The 25,118-nt window shown below is 44.4% G+C and overlaps 2 protein-coding genes across 4 annotated transcripts in view; both read right to left on the minus strand.

Moving 5' to 3' along the window:
* The window catches only part of LOC124012547 (coiled-coil domain-containing protein 149-like), a 35,098-nt gene extending 34,739 nt beyond the window's left edge, over positions 1 to 359 (minus strand). For all 3 annotated transcript variants that reach the window (XM_046326299.1, XM_046326301.1, XM_046326298.1), the window contains exon 1: positions 196 to 359. In XM_046326299.1, coding sequence (XP_046182255.1) covers positions 196 to 246 — 51 coding nt within the window. In that variant the 5' untranslated portion in view covers positions 247 to 359. The remainder of the gene's footprint in view (positions 1 to 195) is intronic.
* A 729-nt stretch (positions 360 to 1,088) lies between these two features.
* LOC124013133 (leucine-rich repeat LGI family member 2-like) lies at positions 1,089 to 10,064 on the minus strand. Its single transcript, XM_046327319.1, has 8 exons — positions 9,813 to 10,064; positions 9,478 to 9,549; positions 8,714 to 8,785; positions 8,346 to 8,417; positions 6,286 to 6,357; positions 5,178 to 5,347; positions 4,411 to 4,575; positions 1,089 to 2,851 (listed from the first exon to the last, which is right to left on the minus strand). Exons 1-8 carry the CDS (start codon positions 9,992 to 9,994, stop codon positions 2,016 to 2,018), a joined length of 1,641 nt encoding a protein of 546 aa, XP_046183275.1. The 5' UTR covers positions 9,995 to 10,064; the 3' UTR covers positions 1,089 to 2,015.
* Between the last annotated feature and the right edge of the window lie 15,054 nt (positions 10,065 to 25,118).

Consider the following 25,118-nt stretch of genomic DNA (forward strand, 5'->3'; position numbering starts at 1 on the left):
AAATATGCAACTGCGTTGTAGATTAAATAGGCTACCCGACAAACATGAACATTTAAACTATAGGAAGTGTTTAAAAAAAACGAGATACTGTAGCCACATTTATTTCAAACAACGTGATAAAGATACTGACAGCTGTGAGCCGATGGATTGGGATTAAGGTTGACATGGAGGCAGTGGCATATTGAATAAACTCACCTCGCTGACCAAACCCTGCCAATCGCTTTCGCTTCTTCTTGAGGAATTCATCTCGTTTGTTTTATGACAGCCTTTCAATGTTGTCCTTTATCAAGCTTGACGGTACAGTCAGTATCAGGAGGGAAGCATCACTGTATTTATTCTGCATAGGAAGACATGCTATTTCAGTCTACCTCACTTCCGTCTGTCTGTCAGTTGCGTGTGAAACGTCAGCAGAGTTGAGCAGCTATCAGGGTCATTAATATGAATATGACTGACCTTTCAGTGTAATCTGTGTCTTCTTTGTTATGCAAATATGCCGACATGGAAAGTACATTTGAATGCATTCGTCTGCTAAATGACTTAAATGTAAATGTAAATGTATACGAAATATTGTGTTTTCCTTTTGCCTCAATACCCTGCAATGTCGGTCTTAAACATAGGGTGGTGCACTTATCACACTCATCTTGAGGTAAAATGCGTAGGCGTATAGGCTATATCCTACAGAATTAGGTGATGCTCATAGCCTTTGTTAATGTATTCAAAGAATATTGACAATGTGTTGTTGTTTCACAAAGAAAGAAATATAACAGCAAAGGCCTACTTGCCCTCCTCTTACAACTAATCAAGGAATGGAAGTGGTTTGGAAATCTCCCCACACATTACAATTTCTCTGATTCTCATAACACTAGCTAATACATGTAGCCTACCGATGCACTGATGTCCTCTATTCTTGCAAGCCAGAGATAAATCTGTCACAAAGGCTCAGTGCTGACAAGGCTACACATCTTAACTTTGCCATCTTGGGCACTTTATCATTGCCACACAGACAAATTCTCAGCATTTGTAAGTGCTAGGTATGCTGTACAGAATAATGGGAACAAAAACAACAGTGCAGTATATTTCCTGTCAGATGCTTTAATTCTATTGCATTTTAAATCCACAAGTTGTTAAATAATAAATGGAGAACAATTATTTCACAAGGATCTTCTTAAAGCCAAAATGGAATCTACATTTGATTAATGTTCTTTATGTCTAACTTATATACAGTACATAGATAGATGTGGCTGAAAACACCATTTGTTCAGAACATCAACAATGTACAGAGGTAACATACTGTAGTAGGGCATAGTTAACATGTTGAAGGTAAAGGCAGCAAGGTCATGACACTAAAGACAAGGAATATATGTGTATTATATAAATGAAGTTCTAGCCAACTGTACTAATGTAGTACAGCATGTAATAAAGCATAATAATAAAGTACAGCATTAAATATACAGAAAGATATGTATCATTATCTTGCATAGGAATTCAAACTACATTATTGACATTCTGTTTTGCTATTAGCACTGTTCCACCATATAGCTGGCCGTCATCAATTTCAGTTCCGTTATTCGTTATGTTCAGTAAAGGTATAATAGTTGTTCATGTTTAACAGCTAGCTGTAAATACTGTGCAGTTGCTATAATCATATCCCTGATAAGTCACTGTACAAGACCATTGCAGGTATTGGCAGCCAATTGTTCAGCATGCGGGTTACATTTCACATATTGTCATTGCTTTAATATGATTATTTTGGTTTCAAACTTAACAGGGAAATCATTTTACCAATCTATCATTACATTCAATAACAAAATGTTAACAAATGTAAACAAAGAGAAATTCATAGTTTTGCAGAGACTGTCTAAACCATAGTTCATTGCAAATGAAAAATACTAATTTAAAACACTATATTCATCTTTCATGAAATAAATAAATAATTTACTACTCATGGCAACGGGTATAAATGTGTCAGAAACAATCATTTGATGGTGTTAGGCACAAATAAAAGCTTTCTAGTTTCACAGGCTTATGTCGACAATAACATGCTCAAAGACCATAGTTTTCCCTTTGAAGCTGGAGGAAAATAAAAAATGACGCCGGTCAGTGGACACCACATTGAAAGAACGTGGAGACTGCACATAGATATCCTTGAACTTAGAGAACATTTTGATCTCCTCATCCCACAAGTAGATCTGAGTGAAGGAGTAATCACTTCCCAGGGCCAAGTAGTGCCTGTCCTTGAATGAAAACGGCTGGAGGACCATGGCACCACGAGAAGGCAGGGCCTGCACCTCAGTGAACTGCTTGCTGGTCCACTTGAGGACTTTGGAGTCACCGATGTAGCATGTCATGGCCAGGTAGAGCTCCTCGTCCACCCGGAAGGCTTTGACCGCCACCACGTCGTCAACATTTGGGATTTCGTTGTGCAGCTGGAACTTTTGGCTGCTCTTGTTCCAGAGGTAAATGACGGGCGCCTGAGAGCGACTGGCCAAGATGAGGTGAGACTTCCCGTCTAGCTCGACAAACTCGGCGTCCGTATCTCGGAACCACTCGTGGAGGAACTGGTAGGAGTAGAAACCGGTCTCGTTCCGGTCCGTTTGGTCATTCCACTTGTACAGAGTAGATAGGCCTGCCTTGGAGCTGTCCACAATGATGAAGTACCACTCGCCGGCTATTTGGAACACCTCAATGTCATTGGGTTTGGAGATGTTGAAGACCTCAATGGTTTGGAACTTGGTGAACTTGTTTTGCTGATCATCAAACTTGTAGATGTGGGATCCGCCAAAGAGTTGAGTCACGATTACCAAGACGTGGTTGTCAATCAGAACAGACTTGCATCCAACAACAGACTTTCCTGGAGTAATATTTAAATAATTAGTAATAGTGAAATTATGAATGAGAACAAAATGAAATAAAATATAGTCAAATTATCAAGTCCTATAAGCTCTACCACTACTCATGTGATGGAATAGCTCACTGACCCAGGCCCAGTCTGATGACCTGGAAATTATTCAGAAAAGAGCATGCTACACCATCCTCGGATGATACTCCCGTTATACTGAGGCACTTGAGATGAAATAATGACACAACTCTGCACAGATTTCGCTGTCAGCCTCCTAAAATCTAAATTCAAAGACTGGCTACCCCCTGACGAAACAGTGACAGGCAGGAACACCCGCAGTCAAAACCAATTGACTATACCAAAGTCTAGGACTGAACAGTACAAGAGGTCAACCACCCTATATTTCTGCTCATTGATTAAGGAGCCGCTCTAAGACGCAGGACATTTTTTATAAAATGAATTTAATTACACTTTTTATTTCGTTACTCTTATCTTAATATTTTGTATGCTGATGTATTTCAGTTTATATTGACTGCTATATGAGTGTAATAAAAACTTAAACTTGAAAAGAATGTTTCTCAATATACATTCACACTAGATATGTTGTTTTGGTCCTGGCCAGTCAAATTTGTGATTTCTATTGAATTGTGTGTGGAACAACAAATGTAAACTGAGTGTAAAAAACATTAGGAACACCTTCCTAATATTTGCTCCAGAGTTGTGCAGAGGTCTAAGGCACTGCATCTCAGTGCAAGAGGCATCACTGCAGTCCCTGGTTCCTATCCAGGCTGCATCACATCCGGCCGTGATTGGGAGTCCCATAGGGCGATGCACAATTGTCCCATTGGCTGGGGTAGGCCGCATTGTAAATAAGAATTTGTTCTTAACTGACTTGCCTGGTTAAATCAAATTTTAAAAGTTTTTACAAATGAAAAAATATTGAGTTGCACCCTCCTTTGCCGTAATTCGTTGGGGCCTAAATTCAATTTGTAGGGGCATGGACTACATGGTGTCGAAAGCATTCCACAGGAAAGCTGGCGCATGTTGACTCCAATGCCTCCCATAGTTGTGTTAAGTTGGCTGGATGTCCTTTGGGTGGTGAACCATTCTTGATACACACGGGAAACTGTTGAGTGTGAAAAACTCAGCAGCGTTGCAGTTCTGGTACACTCAAACCGGAGTGCCTTGCACCTACTACAATACCCCTTTCAAAGGCACTTAAATATTTTGTCTTGCCCATTTACCCTCTGAATGGTACACATACACAATCCATGTCTCAATTGTGTCAAGGCTTAACAATATTCTTTAACTTGTCTCCTCCCCTTCATCTACACTAGTTGACGTGGATTTAACAGGTGATATCAATAAGGGATCATAGATTTCACCTGGATTCACCTGGTCAGTCTATGTCATGGAAAGAGCATGGACATGTTTTGTAAACTCAGTGTATGGTACAACTGAAAAAAAATGGAAGGTGAGATTTCTAGTATATTTAACTAAACAACAAGGATAGGCCTACAATCAATAAACTTTTATTTAATTTTTTAAACAAACACAAAAATAAATCAAACCTGTGATGTTATCGAAAGGCCTGAAATTCATTTCAATGTGGTCCCATTCCATGACCACACAGCTGTTGTAATTGGGGTCAGCCATCGCCACATAAATGTCCTCATTATGGGAGAAAATGTCAGCCGACAAAGCCTGGGTTGGAATGGACTGATGACGGACAAAGTCTGTGGGGCAGAAAAGGAACACAACATGATGAACACTACACAAAAATGTGTACAGAGGAGACCCTGATATCCACACAAGGCCACAATAATCTGGCAACTCTCTAATTAAGATACAACTAATTAGTAATTAAATATAACTTGAATTTGAAGAATTAAAGCCCCCATTGTCCATATTGGTAATTTTCTGTTAATTATTCAACAGCAAAGTACTGATGATGTCCAATACATTATTACAGAAAGTCAAATGTATTTTACCATGTAAGAGTTAAAAAGGTATATGTGTTGTTACAAGAAATCTGATCAACTGCTGAACAGACAACACATATGGTGTGAAAGGACTGTGTGTCATGAAACCTTTGTGTATCACAATATGTAAATCAAACATGGTTCATAGTATGTAGAGCTACTACAGTATCTGTGTAGTATTATTACAGTATCACACAGATGGCAAGTGTGCCTATAAATAAAATGCATAACTTTATATTTGATTCCCCCTCAACACACACACCAAAATTATAATTCTTAAAAGGAGAAATAATATCCATTTGTTGGGTGTGACATTTATGTTTGACTGGAGTGTGGAGGTGTGCTGGTTAAATTACCCGTGGAGATACACACGTCTGGCGGGATGGGAAGGTCGTTCAGGCGTTTGCCCTTCATTTCTGTGGGACCTGCGCAGTTGACATCCGATACAGTAGCGTTGGTGTTTTTCAGCCACATCATCAGCCACTTGTTCTCGCAGTCACACTGAAATATGTTGCCTCTCAAATCCCTAACATGTGACAGAGGATGGATGCAGTAACATAAACGAATCCACCAAAAGATAGAATGTGATTACTTAGTAAAAGGCAAAGCTTAGGGTATTCAGGGTTAAAATAATGGGGAACATGTATACCATCCAGTATCCTCACACTGCAAGAAAATAATGTCTGGACTCTAGGGGCTAGTTTCCTGGACACCAATTAAAGGGATAGTTTGGGATTGTGGCAATGAAGCCCTTTATCTACTTCCCTAAAATCGGATTAAACCAAACTCCAACACTTTTTTCAAAACAACCCCTAGTCCCTTTCCTTAGCCCCTTGTGGGTTTTCAGATTTGATGAAACATCATGTTGATTTCAGCTATCCAATCTCTCTTCAGATGGACCTAGGGGAAAGGGGCTGAAGGTTGTCTCTGGACCAGGCGTAACATCCCATACACCTTTTCAAATGCCAAAACAACAACACATTACGGGCAAAATTTTGCATGAGCAATTGGCAGTTGTGCACAACATTAAATAACGTTTTCAAATTATATTGCACTGCATATTATAAATGTGGAGCTCTGCAATGTTTTTCACAGATCTGTGCTCTGTTCTGTAACAAAAATGGCACCCTATATGCATGCGGGACTAAGCTTGTCCCTAGTAACAATTTTGTGCACCATTTCTAAATCACTGTCTAGCCAGTGTACGGAACAAAGCACTTATATATTGAACCTACTAAAAACAAAACATTGAGGTATATACACAAATTGACCATTAACTCTTTAAGCACATGCAGCATTCTGACTGAACTAGCTGAGTATAACAACCATTTCCTGTTAATCTCATTAAAAGCCTAATAAGAGCGGGTTGCCAACTGTCAATTAGAGATGTTTGGTGCAGTGTCAGTGCTGCCTCATAGAAACCTGTGGTCCTATAAGTGATTGCTAGCTGGGTTTCTTACTCACAGCTCTAGCAGGGAGTCAAGATCGTGGAAGAGATCCCTTGGCAAAGCCCTCATGTTGTTGTTAGCCAGCGACCTGCGAGGGACAGTGCGGCAGGAGACGGTGAGAAAAATCATGTGTCATCATGGAGAGAGATTCTTGGGTGGAGAATTGAGATGATAAAGATAGTAGAGAATAGAAATGATAGAAATGGTAGAGACAATAGAAATGGTAGATATAAGAGATTGATAGATCTGATAGAAATGACAGAGGTGGTACAGAGAGATGATCAGGGAGAGTGAAATGATAGCGCCGATAGAAATGATTGAAAAATGGAAGAGATGGTAGAAATAGTACAGATGATAGACATGATAGACAATAGAGATGGTAGAGATTATAAAGATGGAATAGAATAGAGATCGAGAGACAATAAAGATGGAAGAGATGGCAGAGACAGGGTCTATCTGAGTTTAGTGAAGTTTGGATGGGGGGGTTGGGGGTTCAGCAAAAAGTTGATCTATAAACATATAGGCTGAATCTCAAACCAAACACTTGAGTCCTTTGAGCACTTACAAGTCAATTGAGCCAATCTAAAAATGCTAGTCTTGAGTCATTGATGGCTCCACTGCGCCCTTTGGAAGCCGATTCTTTTTTTTTGTTGCAACTTTCTCACTGTCTATCCGAGTATGCGTCTCACTGTCTATCCGAGTATGTGTCTTCCCCGGGTTCTCAGTACCCATGTTTCATAGCAAGTGAGTCATGGTACAAGACAGATCGCAGGAGGCGATTCTCGCAAATGGATTTAGAATTATTTATTTTTTTGCCTAGAAGGCCAACATCCCGGAGTCGCTTCTTCACTGTTGACGTTGAGACTGGTGTTTTGCGGGTACTATTTCATGAAGCTGCCAGTTGAGGACTTTCACGCCCTTATCAAGATAATACGTGGTTATCCCTACTGCCTCTGATCTGACAGGCTCACTAAACACAAATGCATAATTTGTAGATTATGTCTGAGTGTTGTAGTGTACCCAGACAGGGTGCCGTCTGCTTTGCTTAATATAAGGAATTTGAAATTATTTACACTTTTCATACATAAGTATATTTTATCAATTACATTTACATTTACAATTATATTTAGCACCAAATACTTTTAGACTTTTACTCAAGTAGTATTTCACTTTTACTTGAGTAACTTTCACTTTTACTTGAGTAACTTTCCATTAAGGTATCAATACTTTTAATCAAGTATGACAATTTGGTACTGTTTCCACCACTTGTCTTTGTGAGACGCAGAGCAGGTGAATGGATGATCTCCCCATGTGTGGTTCCCACCGTGAAGCATGGAGGAGGAGTTGTGATGGGGGTGCTTTGCTGGTGACACTGTCACTGATTTATTTAGTATTCAAGGCACCCTTAACCAGCATGGCTACCACGGCTACCACAGCGTTCTGCAGCGATACGCCATCCCATCTGGTTTGCGCTTAGTGGGACTATCATTTGTTTTTCAACAGGACAATGACCCAACACACCTCCAGGCTGTGTAAGGGCTATTTGACCAAGAAGGAGAATGATGGAGTGCTGCATCGGATGACATCGCCTTCACAATCACCCGACCTCAACCCAATTGAGATGATTTGGGATGAGTTGGACCACAGAGGGAAGGAACAGCGGCCAACAAGTACTCAGCATATGTGGGAACACCTTCAAGATTGTTTGAAATTAATTCCAGGTGAATTTGGTTGAGAGAATGCCAAGAGTGTGCAAAGCTGTCATCAAGGCAAAGGGTGGCTACCCTGAATAATCTAAAATATACAATATATGCTTATTTGTTTAACACTTTTTTGGTTACTACATGATTCCATATGTGTTATTTCATTGTTTTGATGTATTCACTATTATTATACAATGTAGAAAACAGTAGAAATAAAGAAAAAACCTTGAATGAGTAGGTGTCCAAACTTTTGACTGGTACTATATATTTTTTAAATTCTAAACAATTACAGAGGTCCGGACCTTGGTGTCTTCATATGCAGTTACAGCCCTGGGTAGAATAGAGATGGTAGAAATGGTATCAGCAGACTTACAAATGAGTCACGTCTCGGAGACCTCTGAGGGCATTTTTGGCGATGGTCTCAATCTTGTTGCCTTCTATGAATCTGTTAATCACAAATGTAATAAATTAAGGGAGTAGCTGTCTTTTGAGCTTGTTATTCACTTTTAAAAACATCAAGTTACTTATTTTACTAAAGCTAACAACTTTTGGTTTTATATGACACAAATTAAGAAAAAATTATGGCAAATTACAGGTATCACATTACACTAGTGCTCCATAGGCCACCTTAAAATGTGTTTAGACATTGAAGATGAATTCAGATGTTTGTTAATCATACAGTCTCTGCAAAAACAGTTGACTGAGGAGAGGAAGCCAAATTAGTTTGAACCAAATACTCACAAATATTCAAGATGAGGAAGGCCATAGAATGCATCATCTTTGATGTTGGTCAATGAATTTGAATTGAGAAGCCTGAGAAAATAAGAAAAACATGATACGTTTTGGGTCATACTAGCCAAAATTCCATAGCATATTCCACTTTTAACATTTGGATGGCAAATGTTACACTTATTAAAGATGAAAAGAAAAAAAGATTAGCAGCAAGGATGCAGTGAGTTGTGTGCATGTTAGGGCTTGCATTCGTACTGGCGCAAGTATGTGTGTGTGGTTTCAAGTGAAGAATTGAAATGATTACTGTAGTAATCATATGCATGGATACATCATAATATCTAGTCATTTAGTGAGTGACGGACCATTTAGTGAGTGACGGACCTTCGATCTGCAAGACACAATGACCAAACAGACTATCGAAGGCATTGAAATTACTGTTCATAAATAAGGCAGTTCAGTCTGACACGACTCCCTGCATGTGTCTCTGTCTGATATAGTAATCATTTGTGCCATTTAACAGAAAGCGACTTAGTCATGCATACATCCATTGTACGTTTGGGTAGCACCAGGAATTCAAACCACAGCCCTGATTTAGCAAGCGTCATGCTCTACCAACTGAGCCATACAGGACCACAGCCCCATCAGAATTGCATTTACAGTTAGTGGTGTAGGCCTGCATTGCTGCAGCCATGTATAGGTTACTATAAAAACACAATATTCTTAGGTACTTGCTGAAAATGTTATGTGGCTAACATAATTATGTGGCTACGTACAGCAACTGCAGAGATGGCATGAGGGAGAACATGGCCTCTGTGATTTCTGCGAGGGATCCATTTACTATGCTCCTGGTGGAAGATCGACATAATATTGACAATATGAAACCAGCATTAACCTATTAATATGCTTCAGTTGTCTAAATAGTCTGTAACGAGGCAATCATTGACACAAAAAAAGTGGGTTAGGCTACATTTGTAACACTGAAGTCATTACAAACTTCATGTCATTACACAATTCATGCTTGCACGTTTTTCAACATTCCATGTGATAGGCCAACTGTATTTTCCTTTCAACTATGTGTGATGATGAATAAATTGAGGACAATACTCACAGTGAGTTGATGTCATTCGGCATAGTCCGTGGTACACTTGAGGTCCCGACACAAATAATGGTCTCCCTGGAGCACGAGCATCCCGAAGGGCATCGAAAAACCTTTTTAGGTGCAGCTAGACTGGCTTGACCGAGACACAGTATAATCAAATTTATCCATAACCAATGCTTCGAGGCTAACATTTTTTTTTAAATGTATGACAATGGCAGAGAGTGACTTCGATGCAATCCACCTCTATCTCACCGCTCCGTGCCTTGACTACAGCAGTGGACAGAAGAACACCTGACATAAGCAGATTCTGCTGCAGATGCTTTCCGCTAGGCTTTCTATTTTCGCATCCCAACGCTATTCAGGAAGATTTCCGGGATTCCAGGCAAGCTACGGTCGATTAAAATATTTTTAAAATGTTGATGATAATATCAGTAGTTAGCCTTCTTTCAAAGCTCCAATAGGTGAGAAAGTTGGCCCATATGTGCGACAGACTAGTGATTTTTGAAGTCTTGACATGTGCAGCGGAGAAAGGAAAGTTTTTTTGTTTGAAAATAGGATTGTAGTGTAGTTATGTTCTCAAATAAATTGTCCCCTTTTTTTCCCCAACACATAAACCCACGTGTTCGCCATGGCAATATCTGCTTTTTGTCGGGATACATTTCTCCTTTATAAATAGGCTAAATAGGATACTGTCCGCAATTATGTTACAGCTCCATGTTTAAACTAAACCATTTGTGACCTCTCTTGAATGATTTAGTACATGTCTCGATCTCCAATATCTCGCCCTTATATATTTGTTTTGTCTGATGCCTGATTACAACTAAATTTATGGGCCATCCTAGTTGTTCAGGATATGGTTGATTTACAGGTGTAGGATTTTAATTTGACCAATAAGCCTATTGTCGCAGAAAAATAAACCTACAGTAGACCTAACAGGATTTGAAAGTTTAGTCTATAATGTTGCATGAATCTATTATTTGTCCAAAATTATGCTTAATGAAAAGTGCAATAGCCTGCACTTCGAACTCTGTTCGAACCGCTGTTATTGTGTGTTTTCAGTGAATTTGTGTAAATCATGAAGCTCTTATGCACTTTATTTAATTTTTACTTTAGTTTATTTAGTAAATATTTTCTTAACTCTATTTCTTGAACCACATTGTTGTTTAATTAAGGGTTTGTAGGAAAACATTTCATGGAAAGGTCTACTACACCTGTTTTATTCGGGACATTGGACAAATAACATTTGATTTGATTTTCCTGCAGTGCAGAAAAAAATCCCAGCAACAAAAGAGTGATCACATTAAGATCCTACACCAGTACAGACGACAAGGAAGGATAACTACAGGAGAGACAGATTCATGTCTAACTCCTAGACTAGCTTCTAAGTCATAAACCCCACCCATATCTACCATTTATTTTCATCAAATTTTATTTTAAATCTAACCTTAACTGCACTGCTAACCTTATGCCTAACCCTAACCTTAAATTAAGATGATTTCAATTAAGATCATTTTTGTAGCCATTTTTACTTTGTAGCTGTGAATCTCAATTAGTGTCTGTGGAATCTGACCGTGTGGATATACTGTAGAAGCTAGTGTAAACAATGAGGCAGGTCCAGCTCAGGTGATGAAGCAATTCCATAATTTTAGACTACCTTAGATCAAATGTAATAGTTCTACCTCTAGGCCTAGACACATTTTACATTTGAAACCATTGAATACTCCATATAGGCCTTTAGGGCTGTGGACTTGTTTGCAACTCATCCTTTTGATTTATGACCTCTATATCATAACCTCTGCTAATGTAATCTATTGACAACCCTAATGGCATTGTGACTGAATTAGGTAAGATAAGATGCATTAACGATAAGTGTGTACATTAAACATTTATAACAGTAAGTGCTCTGGCTATATCCCCCATACAGTTACCTCCCAAATTGTGGAACCATTGATAAAGATTAGCAAAAAGACTGAATAAAATAAATAATTCAAATACTGAGCTCTTAATGTATACTACAAACATTTTGAAAATGATATGATTTTTTCTACTAACAATAAGTATTCAGACCCTTTACTCAGTACTTTGTTGAAGAACCTTTGGCAGAAATTACAGCCTCGAGTCTTCTTGGGTATGACGCTACAAGCTTGCCTCACAGATCATCTCAGGCTCTGTCATGTTGGATGGGGAGCATCGCTGCACAGCTATTTTCAGGTCTCTCCAGAGATTTTTGATTGCGTTCAAGTCCGGGCTCTGGCTGGTCCACTCAAGAACATTCAGAGACTTGTCCCAAAGCCACTCTTGCATTGTCTTGGCTGTGTGCTTAGGATCGTTGTCCTGTTGGGAGATGAACATTCACCCCAGTCTTAGGTCCTGAGAGCTCTGGAGCAGATTTTCATCAAGGAACTCTGTGCTTTGCTCCATTCATCTTTCCCTCAATCCTGATGATTCTCCTCGTCCCTGCCACTGACGCACATCCCCACTGCATGATGCTGCCACCACCATTCTTCGTCGAAGGGATGGTGCCAGGTTTCCTCCAGACGTGACGCTTGGCATTCAGGCCAAATCGTTCGATCTTGGTTTCATCAAACCAGTGAATATTGTTTCTCATGGTCTGAGAGTCTTTAGGATCCCTGTTGGCAAACTCCAAGTGGGCTGTCATGTGCCTTTAACTATCAGAAGCTTCATATGACATAATTTTCTTGAATTTTCCAAGCTGTTTTTTAAATTTATTGTAATTTTACCTTTATTTAACTAGGCAAGTTAAAGAACAAATTGTTATTTTCAATGACGGCCTAAGAACAGTGGGTTAACTGCCTGTTCAGGGGCAGAACGACAGATTTATACCTTGTCAGCTCAGGGGTTTGAACTTGCAACCTTCCATTTACTAGTCCAACGCTCGAACCACTAGGCTACCCTGCTGCCACAAAAGTACAGTGAACTTAGTGTAAGTAAACTTCTGACCAACTGGAATTGTGATACTGTAAACAAAACTATAGTTTTGTTGGAATATTTACTTGTGTCATGCACAAAGTAGAAGTCCTTTCCGATTTGCCAAAACTATAGTTTGTTAACAAGAAATTTGTGGAGTGGTTGAAAATGAGTTTTAATGACTCCAACCTAAGTGTATGTAAACTTCTGACTTCAACTGTATGTAAGAATTTTGTTCATCGACTACAGCTCAGTCTTCAAAACCATAGTATCTGTTATGCAGGTGAGTGAGGACCCAAAAGCGACTTAACAGAAACTGAGTTTATTAAAGTCCAAACAGAGAAAACATAATCCTCAATCCTTTACAGGAAATGTCCAAACAGGGAAAACATAAATCCTCTTTAGTTGTTGAGGGGAATTGCAGGATAAGCGGCAACAGACTGCAGGTCCCTTCGGGTAGGCGCGGGCCGTAGCGGACAGAGACACCTGCTCACACGCAGCTTCTGATGAAAAGGCAAAACACGACAGGACGGAACAAGGACACAGCAAACAGCAAACAGCAAACAGCAAACAAGAATCCGACAAGGACAGAGGCAGAAACCGAGAGAGAAATAGAGACCTAATCAGAGGGCAAAATAGGGGACAGGTGTGAGAGAGTAAACGAGGTCGTTAGGAGAATGAGGAACAGCTGGGAGCAGGAACGGAACGATAGAGAGAGAGAGGGATAGAGAGAGGGAAAGAAACCTAATAAGACTAGCAGGGGGAAACGAAGAGAAGAGAAAGCACAGGGACAAGACATGACAATATATGACAATACATGACAGTATCCTCCAAGCTTTTCACTAAGCTCAGGTCCCTGGTTCTGAACCCCTCCCTGTGCAACTGGTCCTGGACTTCCTGACGGGCTTGCCCCAAGTGGTGAAGGGTAGGAAAAAACATATCCGCCACGCTGATCTTCAATACGGGGGCCCCACAGAAGTGTGTGCTCCCTGTTCACCCATGACTTCGTGGCCACGCACGTTTCCAATTCAATCATCAAGTTTGCTGACGACACATCAGTGCTAGGCCTGAATAACAATAACAGTGAGACAGCCTACAGGGAGGAGGTGAGAGCCCTGGCGGAGTGGTGACGAAAAAGATAACCTCTCCTTCAACGTCAACAAAACAAAGGAGCTAATTGTGGACTACAGGAGACAGAGAAAGCACGCCCCCACATCGACAGGGCCACAGTGGAGAGAGTCAAAAGCTTCAAGTTCCTCGGTGTGCACATCACTCACAACCTGCCCCTCTTCAACCTCAGGAGGCTGAAGAAATTTGGCTTGGAACCTAAGACCCACACAAACTTCTACAGATGCACCATTTGAGAGCATCCTGTCGTGCATCCTGGTACTGCAACTGTAACATCAGCAATCGCAGGGATCTGTCATGCAGGTGAAGGAGGACCCAAACGCGACTTAACAGAAACAGAGTTTATTAATGCTCAAAACCGAATAACTGAAATCCTCTAGATAGTAGAGGGGAAAACAACTGGAGAAGCGGCCACAGACTGCAGGTCGCTTCGGGTAGGCGCAGGCCGTAGTCAACTGAGACACCTGCTCACACGCAGCGTCTGAAGAAGGCACAAAACACGACAGGACAGGGTGATACACAATCACGGCAAAAAAAACACGACAGGACAGGGCGAAACGCAATAACAGCATGGAATACAAAACAAGGAACCGATGGAACAGGAACGGATCACAAAGGAATAAATAGGGAGTCTAATCAGGGGAAAGGATCGGGAACAGGTGTGGGAAGGCTAAAAGATGATTAGGGGAATAGGAACAGCTGGGAGCAGGAACGGAACGACAGAGAGAAGAGAGAGCGAGAGAGTGAAAGGGGGAGGGGGAGAGAGAGGGATAGAACCAAACAAGACCAGCAGAGGGAAACGAATAGCATGGGGAGCACAGGGACAAGACATGACAATAAATGACAAACATGACAGTACCCCCCCACTCACCGAGCGCCTCCTGGCGCACTCGAGGAGGAATCCTGGCGGCAACGGAGGAAATCATCGATGAGCGAACGGTCCAGCACGTCCCGAGACGGAACCCAACTCCTCTCCTCAGGACCGTAACCCTCCCAATCCACTAGGTATTGGTGACCCCGTCCCCGAGAACGCATGTCCATAATTTTATGTACCTTGTAAATAGGTGCGCTCTCGACAAGGACGGGAGGGGGGGAGGGAAGACGAACGGGGGTGCGAAGAAAGGGCTTAACACAGGAGACATGGAAGACAGGATGGACGCGACGAAGATGTCGCGGAAGAAGCAGTCGCACAGCGACAGGATTGACGACCTGGGAGACACGGAACGGACCAATGAACCGCGGAGTCAACTTACGAGAAGCTGTCGTAAGAGGAAGGTTGCGAGTGGAAAGCCACACTCTCTGGCCGCAACAATACCTTGGACTCTTAATCCTGCGTTTATTGGCGGCTCTCACCGTCTGTGCCCTGTAACGGCAAAGTGCAGACCTCACCCTCCTCCAGGTGCGCTCACAACGTTGGACAAACGCTTGAGCGGAGGGAACGCTGGACTCGGCAAGCTGGGATGAGAACAGAGGAGGCTGGTAACCCAGACTACTCTGAAACGGAGATAACCCGGTAGCAGACGAAGGAAGCGAATTGTGAGCGTATTCTGCCCAGGGGAGCTGTTCTGCCCAAGACGCAGGGTTCCTGAAAGAAAGGCTGCGTAGTATGCGACCAATCGTCTGATTGGCCCTCTCTGCTTGACCGTTAGACTGGGGATGAAACCCGGAAGAGAGACTGACGGACGCACCAATCAAACGACAGAACTCCCTCCAAAACTGTGACGTGAATTGCGGACCTCTGTCTGAAACGGCGTCTAACGGGAGGCCATGAATTCTGAATACATTCTCAATAATGATTTGTGCCGTCTCCTTAGCGGAAGGAAGTTTAGCGAGGGGAATGAAATGTGCCGCCTTAGAGAACCTATCGACAACCGTCAGAATCACAGTCTTCCCCGCAGACAAAGGCAGACCGGTAATGAAGTCTAAGGCAATGTGAGACCATGGTCGAGAAGGAATGGGGAGCGGTCTGAGACGACCGGCAGGAGGAGAGTTACCCGACTTAGTCTGCGCGCAGTCCGAACAGGCAGCCACGAAACGGCGCGTGTCACGCTCCTGAGTCGGCCACCAAAAGCGCTGGCGAATAGACGCAAGAGTGCCTCGAACACCGGGATGACCCGCTAACTTGGCAGAGTGAGCCCACTGAAGAACAGCCAGACGAGTGGAAACAGGAACGAAAAGGAGGTTACTAGGACAAGCGCGCGGCGACGCAGTGTGCGTGAGTGCTTGCTTAACCTGTCTTTCAATTCCCCAGACTGTTAACCCGACAACACGCCCATAAGGAAGAATCCCCTCGGGATCAGTAGAAGCCACAGAAGAACTAAACAGACGGGATAAGGCATCAGGCTTGGTGTTCTTGCTACCCGGACGGTAAGAAATCACAAACTCGAAACGAGCGAAAAACAACGCCCAACGAGCTTGACGGGCATTAAGTCGTTTGGCAGAACGGATGTACTCAAGGTTCTTATGGTCTGTCCAAACGACAAAAGGAACGGTCGCCCCCTCCAACCACTGTCGCCATTCGCCTAGGGCTAAGCGGATGGCGAGCAGTTCACGGTTACCCACATCATAGTTGCGCTCAGATGGCGACAGGCGATGAGAAAATAAGCGCAAGGATGAACCTTATCGTCAGACTGGGAGCGCTGGGATAGAATGGCTCCCACGCCTACCTCTGAAGCGTCAACCTCGACAATGAATTGTCTAGTGACGTCAGGAGTAACGAGGATAGGAGCGGACGTAAAACGTTCTTTTAGAAGATCAAAAGCTCCCTGGGCGGAACCGGACCACTTAAAACACGTCTTGACAGAAGTAAGAGCTGTGAGAGGGGCAGCAACTTGACCGAAATTACGAATGAAACGCCGATAGAAATTAGCGAAACCTAAGAAGCGCTGCAACTCGACACGTGACCTTGGAACGGGCCAATCACTGACAGCTTGGACCTTAGCGGAATCCATCTGAATGCCTTCAGCGGAAATAACGGAACCGAGAAAAGTAACGGAGGAGACATGAAAAGAGCACTTCTCAGCCTTTACGTAGAGACAATTTTCTAAAAGGCGCTGTAGAACACGTCGAACGTGCTGAACATGAATCTCGAGTGACGGAGAAAAAATCAGGATATCGTCAAGATAGACAAAAACAAAAATGTTCAGCATGTCTCTCAGAACATCATTAACTAATGCCTGAAAAACAGCTGGCGCATTGGCGAGACCGAACGGCAGAACCCGGTACTCAAAATGCCCTAACGGAGTATTAAACGCCGTTTTCCACTCGTCCCCCTCTCTGATGCGCACGAGATGGTAAGCGTTACGAAGGTCCAACTTAGTAAAGCACCTGGCTCCCTGCAGAATCTCGAAGGCTGATGACATAAGGGGAAGCGGATAACGATTCTTAACCGTTATGTCATTCAGCCCTCGATAATCCACGCAGGGGCGCAGAGTACCGTCCTTCTTCTTAACAAAAAGAACCCCGCCCCGGCCGGAGAGGAAGAAGGCACTATGGTACCGGCGTCAAGAGACACAGACAAATAATCCTCGAGAGCCTTACGTTCGGGAGCCGACAGAGAGTATAGTCTACCTCGAGGAGGAGTGGTCCCCGGAAGGAGATCAATACTACAATCATACGACCGGTGAGGAGGAAGGGAGTTGGCTCGGGACCGACTGAAGACCGTGCGCAGATCATGATATTCCTCCGGCACTCCTGTCAAATCGCCAGGTTCCTCCTGAGAAGTAGGGACAGAAGAAATGGGAGGGATGGCAGACATTAAACACTTCACATGACAAGAAACGTTCCAGGATAGGATAGAATTACTAGACCAATTAATAGAAGGATTATGACATACAAGCCAGGGGTGACCCAAAACAACAGGTGTAAACGGTGAACGGAAAATCAAAAAAGACATAGTCTCACTGTGGTTACCAGATACTGTGAGAGTTAAAGGTAGTGTCTCAAATTTGATACTGGGAAGATGACTACCATCTAAGGCAAACATGGGCGTAGGCCTGTCTAACGGTCTGAAAGGAATGTTATGTTTCCGAGCCCATGCTTCGTCCATGAAACAACCCTCAGCCCCAGAGTCAATCAAAGCACTGCATGTAGCACCCGAACCGGTCCAGCGTAGATGGACCGACATAGTAGTACAAGATCTAGATGAAGGGACCTGAGTAGTAGCGCTCACCAGTAGCCCTCCGCTTACTGATGGGCTCTGGCCTCTTACTGGACATGAAATAACAAAATGTCCAGCAACTCCGCAATAGAGGCACAGGCGGTTGGTGATCCTCTGTTCCCTCTCCTTATTCGAGATGCGAATCCCTCCCAGCTGCATGGGCTCAGTCACAAAGCCAGAGGGAGATGGTTGCGATGCGGAGCAGGGAAACACCGTTGATGCGAGCTCTCTTCCACGAGCCCGGTGACGAAGATCTACCCGTCGTTCTATGCGGATGGCGAGAGCAATCAAGGAGTCCACATCTGAAGGAACCTCCCGGGAGAGAATCTCATCCTTAACCACTGCGTGGAGTCCCTCCAGAAAACGAGCGAGCAGCGCCGGCTCGTTCCACTCACTAGAGGCAGCAAGAGTGCGAAACTCAATGGAATAATCCGTTATGGACCGTTCACCTTGGCATAAGGAAGCCAGGGCCCTAGAAGCCTCCTCACCAAAAACTGAACGGTCAAAAACCCGAATCATCTCCTCCTTAAAGTTCTGGAATCTGTTAGAGCAATCAGCTCTTGCCTCCCAGATAGCTGTGCCCCATTCTCGAGCCCGGCCAGTAAGGAGTGAAATGACGAAAGCAACCCGAGCTCTCTCTCTAGAGTATGTGTGGGGTTGGAGAGAGAACACAATCTCACACTGCGTGAGAAAGGAGCGGCACTCAGTGGGCTGCCCGGAGTAGCAAGGTGGGTTATTAACCCTGGGTTCAGGAGGCTCGGCAGGCCAGGGAGTAACAGGTGGCACGAGACGTAGACTCTGGAACTGTCCAGAGAGGTCGGAAACCTGAGCGGCCAGGTTCTCCACGGCATGACGAGCAGCAGACAATTCCTGCTCGTGTCTGCCGAGCATGGCTCCTTGGATCTCGACGGCAGTGTAACGAGCGTCTGAAGTCGCTGGGTCCATTCTTTGATCGGTTCCTTCTGTCATGCAGGTGAAGGAGGACCCAAACGCGACTTAACAGAAACAGAGTTTATTAATGCTCAAAACCGAATAACTGAAATCCTCTAGATAGTAGAGGGGAAAACAACTGGAGAAGCGGCCACAGACTGCAGGTCGCTTCGGGTAGGCGCAGGCCGTAGTCAACTGAGACACCTGCTCACACGCAGCGTCTGAAGAAGGCACAAAACACGACAGGACAGGGTGATACACAATCACGGCAAAAACACGACAGGACAGGGCGAAACGCAATAACAGCATGGAATACAAAACAAGGAACCGATGGAACAGGAACGGATCACAAAGGAATAAATAGGGAGTCTAATCAGGGGAAAGGATCGGGAACAGGTGTGGGAAGGCTAAAAGATGATTAGGGGAATAGGAACAGCTGGGAGCAGGAACGGAACGACAGAGAGAAGAGAGAGCGAGAGAGTGAAAGGGGGAGGGGGAGAGAGAGGGATAGAACCAAACAAGACCAGCAGAGGGAAACGAATAGCATGGGGAGCACAGGGACAAGACATGACAATAAATGACAAACATGACAGGATCTCCAGAGGTTTGTGCGGTCAGCCCAACGCATCACTGAGGTCACATTGCCTGCCCTCCAGGACATCTACTGCACCCGGTGTCACAGGAAGGCCAATAAGATCATCAAGGACCTCAGCCACCTGAGCCACGGCCTGTTCACCCCACTACCATCTAGAATGTGGAGACAGTACAGGTGCATCAAAGCCCGGGACCAAGAAATTGAGAAACAAATTCTACCTCCAGGCCATCAGACTGTTAAACATTCACCACTAACCTTAGTCACTGTTCTCAACCGGTTACCACCCGCTACTCTACTCTGCACCTTATAGACTGCTACCCTATGTACATAGAGTCATTGAACACTGGTCACTTTAAAAAATGTTTGTCACGACTTCTGCCAAAGTCGGTCCCTCTCCTTGTTCGGGAGGCGTTTGGCAGTTGACGTCACCAGCTTTCTAGCCACCACCGAATCATTTTCCATTTGTTCTGTCTTTGTCTTTTTCACACCTGGCTTCACTCAACTAATTACTTGTTTATTATTTAACCCTCTGTTCCCCATGTTGTATTTGTGAGTGATTGTTTATTGTATTTTCGGTCTGTCATGGCGTGCTCGTGATGTTACTTTGTATTTTGATATTTTGAGTAAAATTCGGTGATTACTCATATCTGCAGGACAGCAGATATGAGTAATCACCTAATTTTACTCAAAATATCAACACACCAGCTACACACATGACCGTGACAATGTTTACATACTACTTTCCCCACTTTATATGTAAATATTGTGTTCTAGTCATTGAACACTGGCCACTTTAATAATGTTTCCATACAAAACATATTCCGGTCTCTGACATTGCTCATTCTGATATTTCTTAGTTTTTCTGCATTATGTGTGTAATATTGTTATTATTATCTATTGTTAGGTATTACTGCACTGTTGAAGCTAGAAACACAAGCATTTCACTGCACCTGCGATAACATCTGCAAATCTGTGTACACAACCAATAAAATGTGATTTGATTTGAATAGACTGTACAAAATCCTCTTTGTAGAATATGGTTACCATGCCCATTACAAATAAGACTGGGCAACCTTAATGACTAAGTGAGGGCTAATTGTACTGACATGTGCAATGCGATTGCATTAGGCTAACGTAGCAATCAAGAGAGAAAAGGACACTGTAGGAAAAGGATGTATTATCTCAGTGAGATAATAGGTCAGCCCGGGGATTCTCTCTCATTACCTCTAGAATATCAACTCTTCCAGCAGAACAACTCAGACAAACTACGTTGCCTTGTGGTTAGTGTCAGCCCTGATATTGGAAGGTTGGGGGTTTGATCCCCATTTGAGTCAGCAAAGACTGATGCCGCTCTGCTTGGCTCTCAGCATTAAGGAGATGGATCGATGATAAGGCCATGAAATAAACTATAGCGTCCGGTTCAGGAGGTGTACTTGTGCATCAAGCTGCCTGAAGTTACAGAAACCATCTCCTGCTCTATGAGCAGTTCTGGCTCTGACAATGCTGCATACCTACTTCAGCAAAACATACCATAAACAACAAACTAAGTCAAGTAAGGCTGTCGTCCAGATGCAGAATTTTTTTAATCAGCAAATAAATTATACAGATTAGCAATGTCAGGGCAGTTCTTCTGTTATAAATTGTTTTATAGTGCCTTGCAAAAGTATTCATACCCCTTGGATTTCTTCACATTGTATTGTGTTACAAAGTGGAATTAAAATAGATTTAATTGACATTTTTTTGTCAACAATCTACTCAAAATACTCTGTCAAAGTGGGAGATAAACATTTCAAACATTTTTTAAAGATTAATAAAGATGTGATAACTGTCAGATTTGAAGGGAAGACCCAGATGCAGACCACGTCGAAGAAACAATAGTTTAATGTTCCAAACAGGGGCAGGCAATAGACAGGTCAAGGCAGGCCGGGGTCAGAAAACCAGAGGTGGGGCAACGGTACTGGATGGATGTTAATTTAGCATTAACACTGGAGTGATAGATGTGCAGATGATCATGTGCAAGTAGAGATACTGGGGTGCAAAATAGGAAGAAGATAAATAACAGTATGGGGATGAGGTAGTTGGATGGGCTATTTACAGATTGGCTGTGTACAGTGATTGGTAAGCTGCTCTGACAGCTGATGCAGGGGACAAGACGGGGAGATTGGCGGAGTCGGAGTTTAGACCTGAGCCAACTCCCCATGCTTACCGTGGGGAGTATGTGACTGGTCAGGCGCCGTGTTATGGGGTGAGGTGCACGGGGGTCTCGAAGTGAGCATTCACAGGCCGGTGTGCTCTGTGCCCATGTCCCGCATTTGCCGGGTGGAAGTGGGCTTCCAGCCAGAACGGGTTGTGCCAGCTCTGTGCTCGAGAACGCCAGTGCGTCTTCACCACCCAGTGTATCCGATGCCCGCCCCATGCACCAAGCCTCCAGTAATGATCCATGGCACAAAGCCTCCAGTGATGATCCATGGCAAGAAGCCTCCAGTGATGATCCATGGCAAGAAGCCTCCAGTGATGATCCATGGCACAAAGCCTCCAGTGATGATCCATGGCACAAAGCCTCCAGTGATGATCCATGGCACAAAGCCTCCAGTGATGATCCATGGCAAGAAGCCTCCAGTGATGATCCATGGCAAGAAGCCTCCAGTGATGATCCATGGCAGGAAGCCTCCAGTGAGCCGTCACCGTGGATAGATGCCCACCCGGACACTCCCATGTAGGTTCAGGTTTTGGAGGGGATGGGGGGGGGGGGGGTACTGTCATGCCCTGACCTTAGAGAGCCATTTTAGTTCTCTATTTGGTTAGGTCAGTGTTTGATGTGGGGTGGGCATTCTATTTTTTGTTTTCTATGTTTCTTTATATCTATGTTTTGACCGGGTATGGTTCTCAATCAGGGCCAGCTGTCTATCGTTGTCTCTGATTGGGAATCATACTTAGGTAGCCCTTTTTCCCTCCTTTCAGTGTGGGTAGTTAACTTTGTTTTTGGCACTTAGCCGTGTAAGCTTCACGGTTGTTCAATTTGTTTCTTGTTTTGTTGGCGTCATTCCACAATAATATAAAATGTACGCTCATCACGCTGCACTTTGGTCTACTTCCAACGATGACCGTGACAATAAGTCTCCAGCTTCAGTGATTTTTGCAATTCTTTCCAGTCATTGGCAGCAGAGAACTGGAAGGAAAGGCGGCCAAAGTAAGTGTTGGCTTTGGGGATGATCAGTGAAATATACCTGCTGGAGCGTGTGCTACGGGTGAGTGTTGCTATGGTGACCAGTGAGAGCGCCAGCCCAGCTGAGATAAGGTGGGGCTTTACCTAGCAAAGACTTATAGATGGAGCCAGTGTTTGGCGATGAATATGAAGTGAGGGCCAGCCAACGAGAGCATACAGGTTGCAGTGGTGGCTAGTATATGAGGCTTTGGTGACAAAAAGGATGGCACTGTGATAGACTGCGAAGGTGCAGGGATGTCGCAGGGATGCAGCTTAAAGTCCAGGGCAGAACGTTGGGACAGAACAGCTTCGACATCCGAAGCATCCGACTCCACCACAAACTGACGGGAAGGTTCCGGATGAACCAGGATCGGAGCCGTGGTGAAGCGGTGTTTAAGGTCCCGGAACACCCAGTCAGCGGCTGTGGAGCACGTGAACGGAACCTTGGTGGATTTGAGGGCAGACACGGGGGAGGCCAGGGTGCTGTAACCCTGGATATAGCGGCAATACAAATTGGCGGACCCCAGGAAGAGTTGCAGCTGCACCCTGGACGTAGGCCAATCTACCATTTACATTTACATTACATTTACATTTCACATTCCGCTTTCACATTCTCGGGATCTATCTTGATGCTCCCAGCAGAGATAATGTAGCCCAGAAAGGGAATGGTGGACCGATGGAACTTCCGCCTTAACAAATAACTGGTTCTCCAGAAGGCGCTGGGAAACCTGCCAGACATGGAGCACGTGTTCTTGGGGAGAGCGGGAGAAGACGAGGATGTCATCAATGTAGACGAAGACGAACCGGTTCAGCATGTCGCGGCCAAAGGGCATGACCAGATATTCATAGTGGCCGCTGGCCGTATTGAAGGCTGTCTTCCACTCATCCCCCTCTCATATCCGCACCAGGTGGTAGGCGTTACGTAGATACAGCTTAGAGAACACCATGGCCCCCCAAGGAAACGAGTGGTAGTGGATAACGGTTCCTTACTGTGATGTTGTGGGGTCAATGCACGGGTGCAGGGTCTTGACCTTCTTCTCCACGAAGAAGAACACTGAGCCAGCGGGAGAGGAGGGACGGATAAATCCAGTAGCAAGGGAGTCCCCAATGTAGTCCTCCATAGCCTTGGTTTCAGGTCCAGTCAGCGAGTACAGACACCCTTGTGCGGTGTGGTGCTAGGGAGAAGGTCAATCCCGCAGTCATAGGTGCGGTACGGCGGAAGGGAAGTGGCCCGTGACTTGCTGTCCCGGTGCAGGTTGCGCCGACTTCAGACAGTGGGTGTGGCAGAACAGACTCCAGCCCATGATGGCATCCGTAGACCAGTTGATAAGTGGGTTGTGTCGCTGGAGACAGGAGAATTCCAAAACCACAGGAATCTGGGGGAACTTGATGAGCAGGAACTGAATGTTCTCACTGTGATTCCCTGACACACGTAAGTTGATGGGAGTGGTGTTATGGGTGACCTGACATATAGAGTGCCCGCCCAAAGCTCTAACATCCACGGGAATGGAGAAGGGATGAGAGGGGATGTTCAGCTCGGAAGCCAGTGTGGCATCCAAAAAGCTCTCATCCTCAATGAGGACCCGGAGACATTTGGCCTTGTTACCCCACAGCAGAATGACATGAAAAGGGGTGCGAGTGAGGGAAGCAGAAAAGATCCCCATATGTCCCACCAGAGTACTCGCTCCTACTGGTGAGCCTGGTCTTTTACCGGGCACGAAATCACCAGAAGTCCCGCAATGCAGGCAGCTCCTTGTGCTGATCCGGTGTTGCCGTTCCGCCGGCGACAGCCCAGCCCTGCCTAGTTGCATGGGCTCGGAAAACAGTGCCTCTGCCCTCCTCGGTGACTCTTGAGAAAGGTCGGGGGAATCTTGGGTGCTCTCGGCCACTGGACCATTGTGGACTTCCAGGATGACTCGGAGGCGAGGTGGAATCCCTGGACGTGCAAGTGAAATTGAATTTCCTCTCCATCCGTTGTTCCCGCAATCGCCCATTTATGCAGATGTTCAAAGCGATGAGGAAGTCAAAATCCGTGAGTAACTCCCGAGCCGCAAGCTCATCCTTAACATTCCTGCGGTGCAGGAACATGTTGAACAGTGCTTCCGGGTTCCATGCACTCTCCGCTGCCAACTTACGGAAATCCACCACATAGCCGGAACTGGATTAGCTTCCGGGCAGCTTTCCTCCCGGAGAACTAGGCATCCTCACCTCTCCCATGAACCCCTCCAGGCTCACGCATATGGACGGCTGTTCTTCCCATACAGTGGTAACCCAGGTGAGAGCCCTTCCAGACATCAGGGTGATGAGATAGGCTATTTTGGAGTAATCCGAGGGGATGGAGGAGGGCTGAAACTCAATATTGAGGGCACA

This window comes from Oncorhynchus gorbuscha, linkage group LG24 (assembly GCF_021184085.1).
Source record: "Oncorhynchus gorbuscha isolate QuinsamMale2020 ecotype Even-year linkage group LG24, OgorEven_v1.0, whole genome shotgun sequence".
In the NCBI taxonomy this organism is placed as follows: domain Eukaryota; kingdom Metazoa; phylum Chordata; class Actinopteri; order Salmoniformes; family Salmonidae; genus Oncorhynchus; species Oncorhynchus gorbuscha.